Raw genomic sequence first — 16,605 nt, 5'->3', positions numbered from 1 at the left:
AAGGCCGCGGCAGGAAGACCAGGTGAGACCTGGAGTTAAAGACCGGCCTGACCAACATAATGTGATCCCCTTTCAAAAAAAAAAAAAAAATCCACTCAATGAAAATGGGCTAGCTTAACCTGCACTGACTGTCCCTTGACTCAGTGACGTTTAGGCCTTGTTCTTACTTGGAATTCTGCTGTCAGGGTCTTAAACTAGAGCTTCCCTCCTACTCTGACCGTAGCTTTATCTATAGCTGTCAGTCTGTTCTGCGACCTCCTAACCTCCTGTCTCCCCAGCTCTGTTCTCCTGGGTTGACAGACCCTTGTCATACTTGCTTTCTCAGGCTCCGGTCGCACTTAACAGCCTTGCCCTCCAAGATGATTCCTCCCAAGGTCCAATCCATCTGTCCATCTGTCCGTCCATCCTCCCGTCCATCTATCCAATCCTCCCATCCATCCACCCATCCATCCATCCATCATCCATCCATCCATCCTCCTGTCCGTCCATCCATCTATCCATCCATCCATCCATCCATCCATCCATCCATCCAATTCTCCCATCCATCCATCCATCCATCCATCCATCCATCCATCCATCCATTTTCCTGAACTTGGATTGGTGGGCATTATTGAGGAAGTTTTCAAGACCATTAACATTTTAGGTAGGATAGGGACAGTGGAACTGAAGTGTAGTGATGAACCACAGGGACACTTGTCTGGGTTACAGAGGTTGGGGTTGAATGTGAGGACATTGGCCTGTCAGCATTGTTCCTTTCTATAAACTCATTTTTTTCTCTTCCTTGCAAATAGATAGCTCTGCTCTTTGTTGCTGATTTTTTTTCCTTTGTCCTAGGCCTGCCTTTATGATTTAGTCCATTCCTCTTACTTTTAGATTAAATTCTTTCTCTCTACTTTAAAAGGGGGGAACAGCAGTAAGAAAAACATTAAGTTACCACCACAATAGTTACTGAGTTACTGGTGAACTCAACAAGAACTGTTTGAAGCAAGGGGTGGGAGTAGGTTCCAGGAGACAGGTAGATGGCTGGATGACAGCTGTGGACCTGAAAGTGACTCTCTAGGTGCATGGGTGTTCCGTCTGCACCTGTGTATCACGTGCACGTCCTACCCATCAGGTCCAAAAGTGCTCACCATGAGATGTGAGTCGTCATGGGAGGGCTTTGAATCAACCCAGGTCCTCTCTCTGCAAGGGCCAGTGCCCTTGCCCTCCGCCATCTCTCCAGCTGAGGCAGACTTCTTTAAAGAAAGCTGACAACAAAGGGGTCAGTGGAATACTGACATTGACAGACAGGGAGGTGTTGGCCTGGTAAGAGGGAGTGGCTTTCAGTATGATCTCCCTCTTTAAAAAGAAAGGCATATAGAGGGAGTGTCAAAGGATTTCTTCAAACATCTTTAGATATAAACTGTGTGTGTGTGTGTATGTATATATGTATGTATATATGCATGCATGCAAACTGTAGCTATAAACTGACCAGCTGAAATCATTCCCGGTTTTTCTTGATTGGTTCAGCATCGTCTCTGATATCCTCTTCATATAACTCTCATGCATTTAACATGTTCTCTTGAATTATATGATGAATCTGATTTTTTTATCATATGTTTATTTAACACAAAATATACTATGAAATGTGTATGTGATATGCATGTGTGTGATGTATGCACGTGTGGGTGCTACATGCATGTGTGTGATACCCATATGTGTGTAGTGTATACATGTGTGTGATGTATATGTGTGTGGCGTGCATGTGTGCAGTATATGTGTGTGTGACATGCACATGCGGTATATATGTGATATGTGCACGTGCGTGGTGTTTATGTGATATGTGCACGTGTGTGGTGTTTATGTGATATGTGCACGTGCGTGGTGTTTATGTGATATATGCATGTGATATCCGCATGTATGCGTTGAGTATTCTGCTCTATTATTCTCCACCTTATTCTCTTGGAAGAGGGTTTGGACATGGAGCCAGGCTGACAGCCAGCAAGCTGCAGGACAGCACCCTCCTGCCTCTGCCCCACAGTGGGGGTTATGTCCAAGCACATAGCTATACCCAGGTTTTACCTGGGTGCTGGGATTTATACGCTGACCTTCATGCTGTGTAAGCTCTTTTGCCCACTGAGTCACGTCTGCAGCCCCCAGTAGGACGACTTCAGCATGGAGTGGTACATGGATACTGGCCCTCTGGGGCAGCATCACGCTGTTCTAAGAGTAGAGAGGACTCGCTGAGCACTAAGTTAGGTGAGCAAGCAGAGGCCCACGTGCTCGTTCCTCCTTTGCCCCGACTGTGGGTGGTTTTTACACGTCTGCCTTGACTTCCACAGTGACGGAGTAAAAGCACATTACAGTCACCGGTGCTTGTGAGCCAGATAGTCGTTTCTTCCCTAAGTTAGCTTTTGTCAGGGTTTATCAACAGCAACAGGACTGGAACTAGGGCACCCTACAAGCCTGCTGACCGAAGTTGATTCCCAGGATCTCTGTAAAGGTGGAAGGAGAAAATGGACTCCACACATGCACTGTGGCACTTGGACACCTGCTCCCACACACACTTCACATACAGTGATGATGACTTTAATATTTTAGCCAAAAGCCTGTTGTCTTAGAGTTACTACTGTTAGGACTAAGCAACTCCCGTGGAGAAAGGGCTTGGTTTATTTGGCTTACGTAGCACCAGTGTTACTACATTGAAGAGGCGCAAAGCAGGGATTCAGACCTGTGAGTCAGCTGAGGCAGGAGCCCTGGAGGGTGCTGTGTCCTGGCTGGCTGCCCATGGCTTGTTGACTGTTCGTGTAGAACTCAGGACCACAGCCCAGGGGTGGCCCCGCCCACAAGGGGCTGGGCTCCCCTGTCGACCTCTACTTAAGAAAGTGCACACAGGGTGGCTTGCTTACAGCCTGGTCTTGTGGAGACAGTTTCTCAGTCGAGACTCCCTCCTTTCAGAAGACACTAGCTTGTGCAGGGTGACATAAACCTAGCTAGGATATATGGAATGAGTAGAGGTATAGACAGAAGAGTGGAAGAAGTGTGGAAACCGTCCACACCGTAAGCGTTCCGAGTGACCAGTGGAATGAATGGTAATGGTTATTTGCCATCCAAGGAGTAGCATTTACAGCCTTGAACACCATCAAACTCAAGTGAGGACTGTGAGTTGATTTCAGAGAACAGAAGGCAGCAGGGAAACCAGGACCGTGGAGAAGCTGGGGAAAGGCCTGCTGCTGTGGGCCACAGGAGAATGGGAGAGTTGCTGAGCTGCAGGATGGCAGGAATGGCAGACAAGGCTTCATTCCATGAGCCTTACGATGGGAAGAACTAAGGATGTAGTGGGAAAGATGTTAGCCGTGAGTCCTGTCACAAGGACAGGAGAGCTGAGAGCCGTCCTGCCGAGAAACGAGTGTGCAGGCTTTCCTGGGTGAGGGTTAGCTGGCCAGCTCCGTGATCACTGTAGAGGGAGGCACTTGGACCTGACATTTTAAATTGGCAGCCTTGAAAGGCCAAAATTCAAATACGTTCTAGTTTCATCTGTACATTAGCTTGACTTTTAATTAAAAGGGTTAGGTTGGGGGTTTTGTTCTTGGCTTTAAAATTGTTTTGCAGTTTTACACCCCCCCTTGTAACCCTTGTTTGGCCTTTAAATAGGATATATATTCGGTGGCTTATCGTCTCTGTATTGCACCCCTGGGCCTTTATATTTCATTTTGCTTCCTGTTTATTTGGAGTTCAGAGGCACTTGTTCTTCTTAACTTAGGGAAGGAACACGTAGTAGAACATTTGCCAAGTGTGCGGGAGGCCCTGGGTTCAGACTCTAGCACCACAAAAATTACCTTTTTCCTGCCTTTTTCTTTTAATTCTATGCACATTGGTGCATTGGTGCTCAGTCTGCATGTATGTTTGTGTGAGATCTTGGCATTATAGACAGTTTCGACCTAACATGTGAGTCCTGGGAATTGAACCCTGGTCTTAGAAGAGCAGTCAGTGCTCTTACCTGCTGAGCCACTTCCCCAGCCACAACACAAAAATTACTTGTATGGGCTGGGGATTTAGCTCAGTGGTAGAGCGCTTACCTAGGAAGCACAAGGCCCTGGGTTCGGTCCCCAGCTCCGGAAAAAAAAAAAGAACCAAAAAAAAAAAAAATTACTTGTAAAAGAAGGCCTCTTTTTAGTCACTTCAGTGGTACTTGGATATTTCTGTGTTTGCCCCCCTTTTTTCCTCTGAAGCAGCCGCAGCTGGCCTTGAACTTCTGTTGCTCTGTGACAAGACATTCTGGGGAAACACAACATACATCCTACCTACCCCAGTTAGGGAGCCCAGAACAGACCAAAGTCTGTGACCCAGGGATATGGTTGAGGGATTACTAACAGGAGCAGAAATGATCAAAGTCAACTGCATTACCAAAGCTGACCCCAGCATGGGTGATAGTTCACAGAAGCCAGCAACCCTGAGGACACTCCACAGCCTCAACAGATTGGCTGAGTGCCTTTCCAGGTGACTCATTCTAAAGCTCTTCCAGGCAGCTGGGCTGGTTTCTGCTTCTTCCAGGCAGCTGTTCTGGTCTTCCATAGCATTCATTTCAGCTTGGCTTCTCTGAGAATGACTCTCTGCATGCCTCATTATTTACCTCTGAAGGGAGGGGCCTAGTGAATCTGGTCAGTTTCAGGGACTACCTGTTTTGAGCTGTTGACCATCTGGTTTGAGAAGTTCCCTGAGGGATGGAATGTTTCTCTCTCAGAGGAATCTGGTACATTACTACTTCTGATCCTGGTGCCTCCGTCTTCTGAGTGTTGGGATTGTGGCGTGCACCACCACACCTGGTTAATGTGGTGCTGGCAGTGAAGTAATCTAGGCAGGCTGTGCCAACGGAGCTTTGTCTCCAGCTCTGCATCTGCCTTCTCAGTATTCATAATGGTCAAATGTGCTCCCTGACAGTATACCCAAATTGTTCATAGAGTTAAGGTTAACTTAATCCATCTGTACAGGGGCTGAAGAGGTGGCTTAGTGGTTAAAGCACATTGCTGCTTTTGCAGAGAGGACCCTGGTCTACTTCCTCATGACTACATGTAACTCTCAACTGCCTGTAACTGACCACCCCTTCTGACTTCTCCAGGCACAGCACACACTTAGTACACAGATAGTCATGTAGCCAAAACAGCTCTTTAAAAAGCCAGGTATGGTGGCAGCTTTACTCCCAGCATTGGGCCTTTATGAGTTCAAGACCTTCAAAACCAAAACTAAAACCAGATGAGAATTACAATATAGTTTCTGTCTGAAAGATCTGGTGGATCAATCAGTTAAGAAGCCAACTTAAACATGTGTAAAGGAAAGCATTTAGGTAATAGTTCTGAATAAAGAAAACCTGATAACATATTAATTGAAGCTCACAGTGATTAGAACTTAGAAAACAGAGTGATTTTACTTTTGCCCACATTTGTCAAAGGAAGCTGTACTGTGTGCATGGAATTTGAACTTAGTCTTGAAAATTAGTAAATTTTAAGTAAAAAACAAAACCACCAAATCCAGATTTTTGTGCATGTATTTTACAATACTTTGTCCTTTATTTCTGTGAGGGAGAAAAAGTCAGCTGAATTGCTCCTTTAATTATATTTACGCAGTACAGCTGCAGTAAACGCTTGCCCATGTTTGCTGGGTCAGTGGCCTTCAGGTTCTTCTCTCTGTGTTTTTGTTCCAGGCCTCCTGAATTTCAGCTGCTGAAGAAAGGACAAAGGTTCGTTCCAGTCAGTTTCACTGACCTGAGTGGGCCAGGTGGCGTGAACGCCTGGACTTCCTGTGCTGGTGTGCTACAAAGAAACGTGTGACACGTTCAACATTTTCCTTTGTGAGGGAAAGATGATTTGTTTGATCTGTCTGATTTATCGTACAGCTGTCCCACTGAGGAAGTCTAATTGAACCTGTTGAAATAGACACAAACACAGCCTGTATCTCAGACATCACTCCTTTGTTGGTGAGGTCGTGCCCATTATATTTGGAGAAAGCGTTTTATGGTCTTGTTTTATTAGATTTTAAGATATTACTGTGTTAATGATTTGAAAGCATATGAAAGTATTGATATGAAGCATGGGTTGTAGGTTTTGGGTTTGGGCTTTTGGTTTTGCTAATCCCACCTCACAGCTCTTCATGGTGGTGTTTGCCCAGCTCCAGCCATCTCTCAGGACAGGGCCTTTCACTCTCAGATTAAATGTCCCTGGTTGCTGGTCACTGCCTTAGTCACAGGGCATTGAGCACAAATAAGAGACCCTTGTTTATTGCTGGACACCATTATGGCTTTAACCTAGTATAAAATGTAATTGCCTTAAAAGACAATTAAACCTCAAGAGACAGAATGGGATATAAAAACTATGAAGGTTTCTTTCAACTTCTTTTTAATTGGATATTTTATTTATTTACATTGCAAATGTTAGCCCTTTCCGGGTTTCCCCATGCTTCTATGATGGTGCTCTCCCCCCCCCCCCCCATACCCTGCTACACAGTACTTCCTCCGGGCCCTGGCATTCCCCTACACGGGGGCATCTAGCCTTCACAGAACTAAGGGCCTCTCTTCTCATTGATTCCCCGAGAAGACCACCCTCTGCTAAATATGCAGCTGGAGCCATGGGTCCCTCCATGTGTCCTCTTTGGTTGGTGGTTTATTCCCTGGGAGCTCTGGAGGGTCTGGTTGGTTGATGTTGTTCTTCCTATGGGGTTGCAAACCCTTTCAGCTCCTTCAGTTCTTTCTCTAACTCCTCCTTCGGGGCCCCTGTGCTCAGCTCAATGGTTGACTTCGAGGCTGTGCCTCTGTATTAGGCTCCGGCAGAGCCTCTGAGGAGACAGGTATAACAGGCTTCTGTCAGCATGCATTTCTTGGCATCCGCAATATTGTCTGGGTTTGGTGTGACTATGTATGGGATGGATCCCCAGTTGCAGCAGTCTCTAAATGGCCTTTCCTTCAGTCTCTGTTCTACACTTTGTCTCCGTATTTCCTTTGGACAGGAGCAGTTCTGGGTTAAAAATTCGGAAATGGGTGGGTGGCCCCATTCCTCAAATGAGGGCCTTGCCTAACCTCTGTATGTGGTCTCTATAGGTTCTCCCTCCCCTTGGTTGGGCATTTCAGCTAATCTCATCCCCTTGGGGCCCTGGGAGCCTCCGGCTTTCCTGGTATCTGGGACTTGCTGGTGGCTACCCCATTTCCCCATTGCCACACACCTCTGTTCAAATTCCTGACCTCTGTATAACATCCCCCTCTCCCTCACACCTGAACCTGCTCCCCCTTTCCCCCTGACCCTCCTCTATTCCTCTCAAATGCCTTCTACCCTCTACCTCCCATGACTATTTTCTTCCCCCTTCTAAGAGGACTGAAGAAATCCACACTTTGGTCTTTTTTGAGCTTCATGTGGTCTGTGGATTATATCTTGGGTATTCCAAGCTTTTGGGCTAATATCCACTTATCAATGAGTGAGTACCATGTGTGTTCTTTTGTGATTCAGATACCTCACTCAGGATATTTTCTAGTTCTACCCATTTGCCTAAGAATTTCATGAAGTCACTGTTCATAATAGCTGAGTAGTACTCCATTGTGTAAATGTACCACATTTTCTGTATCCAGTACCATGCCATTTTTATCACTTTTGCTCTGTAATACAGCTTGAGGTCAGGGATGGTGATTCTCCCAGAAGTTCTTTTATTGTTGAGGATAGTTTTCAATATCCTCGGTTTTTTTTATTCTTCCAAATGAATTTGCAAATTCTTCTTTCTAATTCTATGAAGAATTGAGTTGGAATTTTGATGGGGATGGCATTGAATCTGTAGATTGCTTTTGGCAAGATGGCCATTTTTACTATATTAGTCCTGCCAATCCATGAGCATGGGAGATCTTTCCATCTTCTGAGATCTTCTTCAGCTTCTTTCTTCAGAGGCTTGAAATTCTTGTCATACAGATCTTTCACTTGCTTGGTTAGAGTAACATCAAGGTATTTTATATTATTTGGAACTATTATGAAGGGTGTCGTTTCCCTAATTTCTTTCTCAGCCTGTTTATCCTTTGAATAGAGGAAGGCTACTGATTTGTTTGAGTTAATTTTATATCCAGCCACTTTGCTGAAGGTGTTTATCAGCTGTAGGAGTTCTCTGGTGGGATTGTTAGGGTTACTTAAGTATACTATCCTGTCATCTGCAAATAGTGATATTTTGACTTCTTCCTTTCCAATTTGTATCCCTTTGACCTTCTTTTGTTGTCTAATTGCTCTGACTATATTGAATAAGTAGGGAGAGAGTGGGCAGCTTTGTCTAGTCCCTGATTTTAGTGGGATTGCTTCAAGTTTCTCTCGATTTAGTTTGATGTTGGTTACTGGTTTGCTGTATATTGCTTTTACTATGTTTAGATATGGGCCTTGAATTCCTGAACTTTCCAGGACTTTTATCATGAAGGGGTGTTGAATTTTGTTAAATGTTTTCTCAGCATCTAATGAAATGATGATGTGGTTTTTTTTTTCTTTGAATTTGTTTATATAGTGGATTATGTTGATGAATTTCCATATATTGAACCATTCCTGCATCCTTGGGATAAAGCCTACTTTATCATGATGTATGATCACTTTGATATATTCTTTAATTCAGTTTGCAAGAATTGTTTTTTATTGAGTAATTTTGTATCGATATTCATAAGGGAACTTGGTCTGAAGTTTTCTTTGTTGGGTCTTAGTGTGGTTTAGGTATAAAGGTAATTGTGGCTTCTTAGAACGAATTGGGTAGTGCTCCTTCTGTTTCTATTTTGTGGAATAGTTTGAAGAGTATTGCTATTAGGCTTTCTTTGAAGGTCTGATAGAATTCTGCACTAAACCCAGCTGGCCCTGGGCTTTTTTTTTTTTTTTTTTTTTTTTTTTTTTTTGGTTGGGAGACTTTTAATGACTGCTTCTGTTTCTTTAGGGGTTATGGGACTGTTTAGATGGCTTATCTGATCCTGCTTACACTTTGGTACCTGGTATCTGTCTAGAAAATTGTCCATTTCCTCCAGATTTTCAGTTTTGTTGAGTATAGGCTTTTATAGTAGGATCTGATGTTTTTGTTTTTGTTTTTTGTTTTTTAATTTCTTTGATTTCTGTTGTAATGTCTCCATTTTCATTTCTGATTTTGTTAATTTGGATACTCTGTCTGTGCCCTCTGGCTAGTCTGGCTAAGTGTTTGTCTATCTTGTTGATTTCTCTCAAAGAACCAGCTCCTGGTTTTGTTGATTCTTTGTATAGTTTTTTGTTTCTACTTGGTTGATTTCAGCCATGTTTGATTATTTCCTGCTGTCTACTTCTCTTGGGTATATTTGATTCTTTTTGTTCTAGAGTTTTCAGGTGTGCTGTCAAGCTGCTAGTGTGTGCTCTCTCCAGTTTCTTTTTGGAGGCACTTAGAGCTATGAGTTTTCCTCCTAGCACAGCTTTCATTGTGTCCCATAAGTTGGGGTTTGTTGTGCCTTCATTTTCATTAAATTCTAAAATGTCTTTAATTTCTTTCTTTATTTCTTCCTTGACTAAGTTATCACTGAGTAGAGCATTGTTCAGCTTCCACGTGTATGTGGACTTCCTGTTGTTTTGTTGTTGTTGGTTTTGGAAAACCAGCCTTAGTCTGTGGTGATCTTATAGGACGCATGTCAGTTTTCTTGTATCTGTTGAGGCCTGTTTTGTGACCAATTTTATGGTCAGTTTTGGTGAAAGTACCATGCATGAGGTGCTGAGAAGAAGGTGTATTCTTTTGTTTTAGGATGAAATGTTCTATAGATATCTGTTAAATCCATTTGGTTCATAACTTCCGTTAGTTTCACTGTGTCTCTGTTTAGTTTCTGTTTCCGTGATCTGTCTATTGATGAAGGTAGGGCGTTGAAGTCTCCCACTATTATTGTGTGAGATGCAATGTGTGCTTTGAGCTTTAGTAAAGTTTTTTTATGAATGTGGAATGTGCCCTTGCATTTGGAGCATAGATGTTTAGAACTGACAGTTCATCCTGGTAGATTTTTCCTTTGATGAGTATGAAGTGTCCTTCCTTATTTTTTTTTTTTGATAACTTTTGGTTGAAAGTTGATTTTATTCGATATTAGAATGGCTACTCCAGCTTCTTTCTTGGGACTATTTGCATGGAAAATATTTTTTCAGACCTTTACTCTGAGGTAGTGTCTGTCTTTGTCACTGAGGTGCATTTCCTGTATGCAGCAGAATGCTGGGTCCTCTTAACATATCCAGTCTGGTAGTCTGTGTCTTTTTATTGGGGAGTTGAATCCATTGATGTTAAGAGATATTAAGGAATAGTGATCGTCGCTTCCTATTGTTTTTGTTGTTAGAGGTGGAATTGTGTTTGTGTGTCTCTCTTCTTTTGGGTTTCTTGCAAGAAGATTGCTTTCTTGCTTTTTCTAGGGTGTAGTTTCCCTCTTTGTGTTGGAGTTTTCCTTTTATTATCCTTTGTAGGGCTGGATTTGTGTAAATTTGGTTTTGTCATGGAATATCTTGGTCTCTAAATCTATGTTAATTGAGTTTTGCTGGATATAGTAGCCTGGGCTGGCATTTGTGTTCTCTGGTCTAGGGTCTGTATGACATCTACCTTGGATCTTTTGACTTTCATAGTCTCTGGTGAGAAGTCTGGTGTAATTCTGATAGGTCTGCCTTTATATGTTCACTTGACCTTTTTCTCTTACTGCTTTTAATATTCTTTCTTTGTTTTGTGCATTTGGAGGGAATTTCTTTTCTGGCCCAATCTATTTGGAGTTCTGTAGGCTTCTTGTATGTTTATGGGCATCTCTTTCTTTAAGTTAGGGAAATTTTCTTCTATAACTTTGTTGATGATATTTACTGGCCCTTTAAGTTGGGAATCTTTGCTCTCTTCTATACCTATTATCCTTAGGTTTGATCTCATTGTGTCCTGGATTTCCTGGATGTTTTGAGTTAGGAGATTTTTGCATTTTGCATTTTCTTTGACAGTTGTGTCAATGTTTTCTGTGGTATCTTCTGCACCTGAGATTCTCTCTTCTATCTCTTGTATTCTGTTGGTGATTCTTCTTGCATCCATGACTCCTGATCTCTTTCCTAGGTTTTCTATCTCCAGGGATGACTCTCTTGGTGATTTCTTTTATTGTTTCTATTTCCACTTTTAGATCCTGGATAGTTTTGTTCAATTCCTTCACCTGTTTGGTTGTGTTTTCCTGTAATTCTTTAAGGAATTTTTGTGTTTCCTCTTTAAGGGTTTCCCCCTGTTTACCTCTGTTCTCCTGTATTTCTTTAAGGGAGTTATTTATGTCCTTCTTAAAGTCCTCTATCATCATCATGAGATGTGATTTTAAACCCGAATCTTGCTTTTCAGGTGTGTTAAAGTATCTAGTACTTGCTGTGCTGGGAGAACTGGGTTTTGATGATGCCATGTAGTCTTGGTTTCTGTTGCTTATGTTCTTGCACTTACCTCTCGCCATTATCTCTGATGTTAGTTGGTCTTGCTGTCTCTGACTAGAGCTTGTCCCTCCTGTGGGCCTGTGAGCCTGTGATCTTAGGTGTGTCAGCACTCCTGGGAGACCAGTTCTCTCCAGGATGGATTCGGGTGTGGAGAGCTGCGCCACAGGGTTAGCTCTGGAGCACAGTTGGAGACTGGAAGGCAACTTTTTTTATGTATTTCATTTTTTTTATATGTGTAAGTGTTGCCTGCGTGTATGTTGATGTGAGATATATATATATATATATATATATATATATATATATATATATATATATATATGCTTGCCTGGTGGGCACTGGGCGGTCAGCTGTTGGATCCCTGGATCTGGAGTTAAGGGTAGTTGTGAACCACCTGAGTGCTGGGCATTGAACCCATGTCCTCCCTAGTGGAATTTCTTTTTTTTTTTTTTTTTTTTTTTCTTTTCTTTTTTTCGGAGCTGGGGACCGAACCCAGGGCCTTGTGCTTGCTAGGCAAGCGCTCTACCACTGAGCTAAATCCCCAACCCCCCTAGTGGAATTTCTTATTTTTTCGGAGCTGGGGACCGAACCCAGGGCCTTGCGCTTCCTAGGCAAGCGCTCTACCACTGAGCTAAATCCCCAACCCCTAAACTTTCTTTTCTTCTTATCCAAAAGTCACTTGCCTAATGATGTCGGTTAGATTCTAGTAAAAAACTGTATGTGACCCTGAACTTTGGAAATCTCAAATCAGTTTCTGTATTCCCACTAGACTGACCCTGAACTTTGGAAATCTCAAATCAGTTTCTGTATTCCCACTAGACTGACCCTGAACTTTGGAATCTCGATCAGTTTCTGGATTCCCCCTAGACTGACCCTGAACTTTGGAATCTCGATCGATCAGTTTCTCTATTCCCACGAGACTGACTCTGAACTTTGGAATCTCGATCGATCAGTTTATGGATTCCCCCTAGACTGACTCTGAACTTTGGAATCTCGATCGATCAGTTTCTGATCAGTTTCCCACTAGACTTGCTTTCAGTCTCGCTGTCTAGTGTGACCTCTGTTCCTTCCCACCGCGTGCTCCTAGACCAGGCAGCAGAGCTCTCACAAGTGTGCTTGCTTGTCCCAGCACAAACCAGAGCAGCTCCTGCTTTGCCTTTGCTCCGGATTCTTAATCTGATTTAAACTGAATCTCAAAGACAAAGGGTGCAATCAGGGACAGCTGTTACCATTTTGTTTGTATTTGTGAGCTCTCAGATTTAAATAGCATCCATTGAACCATGCTGATGTGCCAACTTCATTTCTGTTGTGGCTTTTGTATTTTTTCATTACATGAAATTTTTTGTATAATGGCCAGGCAGAATTAAGAAAATATTAATCTTTTCTTTAGGCAACAAAATTGTCGGATAGGATACAGTCTTTACTGCACTGCTTTAAGAACTGTAAAATGTTAGGATCAAACAGAAGGAAGCAGAAGAAGCCTTCTGACACACGTGTATTAGACATGGGGAAAGGAAAGCCTTCTGAAATCTAAGTGTCAGAGTATAAGACGTAAGGCTGTTTAAGGCCAGCAGTTCTCACCTTCGGCATCCGGAGTGTACCTGTGTGAAGATTCCTCTTCCATTGACATGGTTTTGACGGTTTCTCCCTGTACAGTGGCTGTTCTGGAGAGGTCGTACAGTTCTTCAGAGACGCCGTTACAGCAGCAGATGTCGATGCTTATGGTGCCTTTGATGCACAGTGTGAACCTGCTTCCTCCAGCACTTGGAGCGAGCGTGCCAGCGACGAGCGTGCCAGCGATGAGGAGGGGCCAGGCTTTGTTTCTTCTCTTCTCCCAGGAAACAGACCGAAGGCCGTGGGCACAAAACCACAGCCACACAGACAAAGCAGCACCGTGAAGAAGAAGGCTGCTCAGAAAATGACCTCCAAGCACGGAGAACAGACCGTGTCAGAGGTCACGGAGCAGTTGTCTAATTGTAGATTAGATAGTCAGGAGAAAGTAGCTACTTGTAAACTTCCTGCAAAGAAAGAAAACACTCAGATTTCTTCACCTGGCCCTTTGTGTGACAGATTAAATACTTCAACAGTTTCTGAAAATAAACACAGTGTATCACAAGTTACTCTTGTGGGGATAAGCAAGAAGAGTGCTGAGCATTTCAGGAGCAAATTTGCCAAATCTAACCCAGGGTCTGGGTCAGCCTCTGGTTTGGTGCAGGTGCGTCCTGAGGTCGCAAAGGCAAATTTACTCCGAGTTCTAAAGGACACCCTGACTGAATGGAAGACAGACGAAACACTGAAGTTTTTATATGGCCAAGACCATGGTTCTGTGTGCCTGCAACCCTCTGCAGCCTCTGGGCCTGATGAAGAACTTGATGAAGATGACATAAGCTGTCAAGCTCAGAACACCTTGGATGAGACACTCCCCTTCAGAGGCTCAGATACAGCCATTAAGCCACTGCCAAGTTATGAGAGCCTGAAAAAGGAAACAGAGATGCTGAACCTGAGGGTCAGGGAGTTCTACAGAGGACGCTGTGTTTTAAATGAAGACAGTACCAAGTCTCAGGACTCAAAAGAGGTAGGTCTTCATGATAAGTGTTTTAGGCTGCTCATATTTCGAGAACTCACAGAGCAGATCGGTTGTTTAGATGTTTGTCTAGGTGACGTGTAGTTAGCATGTCCATTTGAAATGTTACAGACATGGTTGGGGGGTGGCTTACTAGATTAGGCATGTGCTACCTAGGCTTGAGGAGCTGGGTTCAGATTCCTAGCACTCATAAAAGCTAGGCACAGCTTACCTATGTGTATATCTGTTAGACACTGCTAGGCAGCATGGCCAGAGAAGGTGGATTCCAGTAGCCCCTGATCAGCCAGTCTAAGGGGACATCTTCAAGTTCAGTAAGAGACTATATCTAAAAGCTAAGGTGGAGAACAGTGATAGAAGAAGACACACAGCATTGATGTCCAGCCTCCACATGCCCCTGAATGCACATGTGCACATGTATAAACACCTCACAAGCTCACATGCCCATGAATACACGCATGCACATGTATAAACACCTCACAAGCTCACATGCCCATGAATACACGCATACACACACATGTATAAACATCTCACAAGCTCACATGCCCATGAATGCAGCATGCACATGTATAAACACCTCACAAGCTCACATGCTCATGAATGCATACATGCACATATATAAACACCTCACAAGCTCACATGCCCATGAATGCAGCATGCACATGTATAAACACCTCACAAGCTCACATGCCCATGAATACACGCGTGCACATGTATAAACACCTCACAAGCTCACATGCCCATGAATGCACACATGCACATATATAAACACCTCACAAGCTCACATGCCCATGAATGCAGCATTCACATGTATAAACACCTCACAAGCTTACATGCCCATGAATACACGCATACACATGTATAAACATCTCACAAGCTCACATGCCCATGAATGCACACATGCACATGTATAAACACCTCACAAGCTCACATGCTCATGAATGCACACATGCACATGTATAAACACCTCACAAGCTCACATGCCCATGAATGCACATATGCACATGTATAAACACCTCTCAAGCTCACATGCCCATGAATACACGCATACACATGTATAAACACCTCACAAACTTGCAAGATAAAATGTTACAGATGAAAATACAGGAAAGGAACTTCCTGGGAAGAAATGGATATGGATATTTGATTATCCACTCTGTCATCTGCTAGCTTCTTAAAGTTAGCTCTTTGACACCACGTATCTGTAGATGGACTTGCATCCTTCATTTGTTCGGAGCGTGTGGCATTGCTGATAGCATGGTTCACAGGCGTTACACATACAGGCAGGGTGCATGCTGAGAGGGAGGGAGGGAGGAGGGCTGTGTGCCTTGCCATTCATGGTTTTGGTTCATGTGCACTACCTGGGAATCATATGGCATGCAGAAAAGAGTGGGCAACAGCCTATTTCTACCGTATAATTGTTATTAAGGTGTAAGACATGATGTTGCACCTAGAGATTTGGAGAGGGAAAGTGGAGCTAGAAAAAAGTTTCTTGCACCTTTACAGAACTCTCGCCTGGCTTGGGACCATACTTGAAATCTCAGTACTAATATCAGATGGCATCCAAACCTATATTAAGCTAGAAGGGACACTAGTCTCTTCAGTGAGCTGCATAAACCACCATCACTCACTGTTTTTCCATACTACAAAGCCTTAAAAAAGAAAATTAAGTGTCTGAAGCCCGTGACTTTGTTATAGAACATTTTACAGCTTTTTCATTGGCATTTAATATCAGTGTCCAGACTGTCGAATATTTACACTGAGCACCTGTGACGTCACTCCCCAGACCAGGAGGTGCTTCCTTATAAGGAGACCTGAGCATCAGTGTCTGTCCCTGGCCATTGCCTGTTTGCAGTTTACTCATACACAGTAGTGGAGACTACCTTGCCAGCTCTTGAACAGCCTGTATTCTTTGTTGCCCAGTTTGTTATAATACCACGTGGTTCAGCCAGTATTCTTTGTTGCCCAGTTTGTTATAATACCACGTGGTTCAACCTGTATTCTTTGTTGCCTAGTTTGTCATAATAAATACCACGTGGTTCAGTTTGGTTTGTTCTAGACATCCATGCTCGTGGGTATTCCTGTAGTTCATGGTGCATACACACTACATACATACATTAGCCCTGAGTCCCCAGCCTGTGTCCCATGAGCTTTTGCGTGACTTTCCCGGTAGAAAAGAAATCCAAGGAAAGCTCCCATCTAGGTTCACTCCGTAAGACTGAGCTGGGATTACTCACAGGCTCCGTAGACAACTGTGTCACTGAAAAGTCCCCCAGCACTGAGTGGTGACTCCAAGGCTGCTCCCCATAGCAGCCAGCCTTCCGTCTCTTACAAACTCCAACACTACAGCCACACGCAGCAAGAGGGAGGTGGTGGCAGCTCCTGGTATAGGCCTTCCATGAGGAAATGCTCACCACTCCCTCACCATTGTCAGAGACCCAGCTGCCACCACTGCCAGCCACAGGTATTGTGCTCCATGTCGGACACTGGTCCCAGGGTCAGCAGGGAGAATGTGAGCTTTGCGCACCACTGCCCAATGAGTGCTTTGACTGCTGTTGTCCTTTCTGCGTCTGCTAGCTCTCTCACATGGCTCCAGCTGTCTGCTAAAAGCTTCAACTCCGT

General features: G+C 43.7%; 1 protein-coding gene across 14 annotated transcripts in view; it reads left to right on the top strand.

Annotated features, from left to right (window-relative positions):
* Positions 1–16,605, top strand: part of Rpap2 (RNA polymerase II associated protein 2) — a 78,469-nt gene that overhangs the window by 16,134 nt on the left and 45,730 nt on the right. For all 14 annotated transcript variants that reach the window (XM_087582755.1, XM_087582752.1, XM_087582753.1 and 11 more), the window contains 2 exon segments: positions 5,681–5,716; positions 13,059–13,977. In XM_087582755.1, the coding sequence (XP_087438881.1) occupies positions 5,681–5,716; positions 13,059–13,977 (955 nt within the window).

This window comes from Rattus norvegicus, chromosome 14 (genome assembly GCF_021556685.1).
Source record: "Rattus norvegicus strain SHRSP/BbbUtx chromosome 14, alternate assembly SHRSP_T2T, whole genome shotgun sequence".
NCBI lineage: Eukaryota > Metazoa > Chordata > Mammalia > Rodentia > Muridae > Rattus > Rattus norvegicus.
Note: the sequence above shows the minus strand (reverse complement) of the source record. Positions and strands in the feature narration are given on the sequence as shown.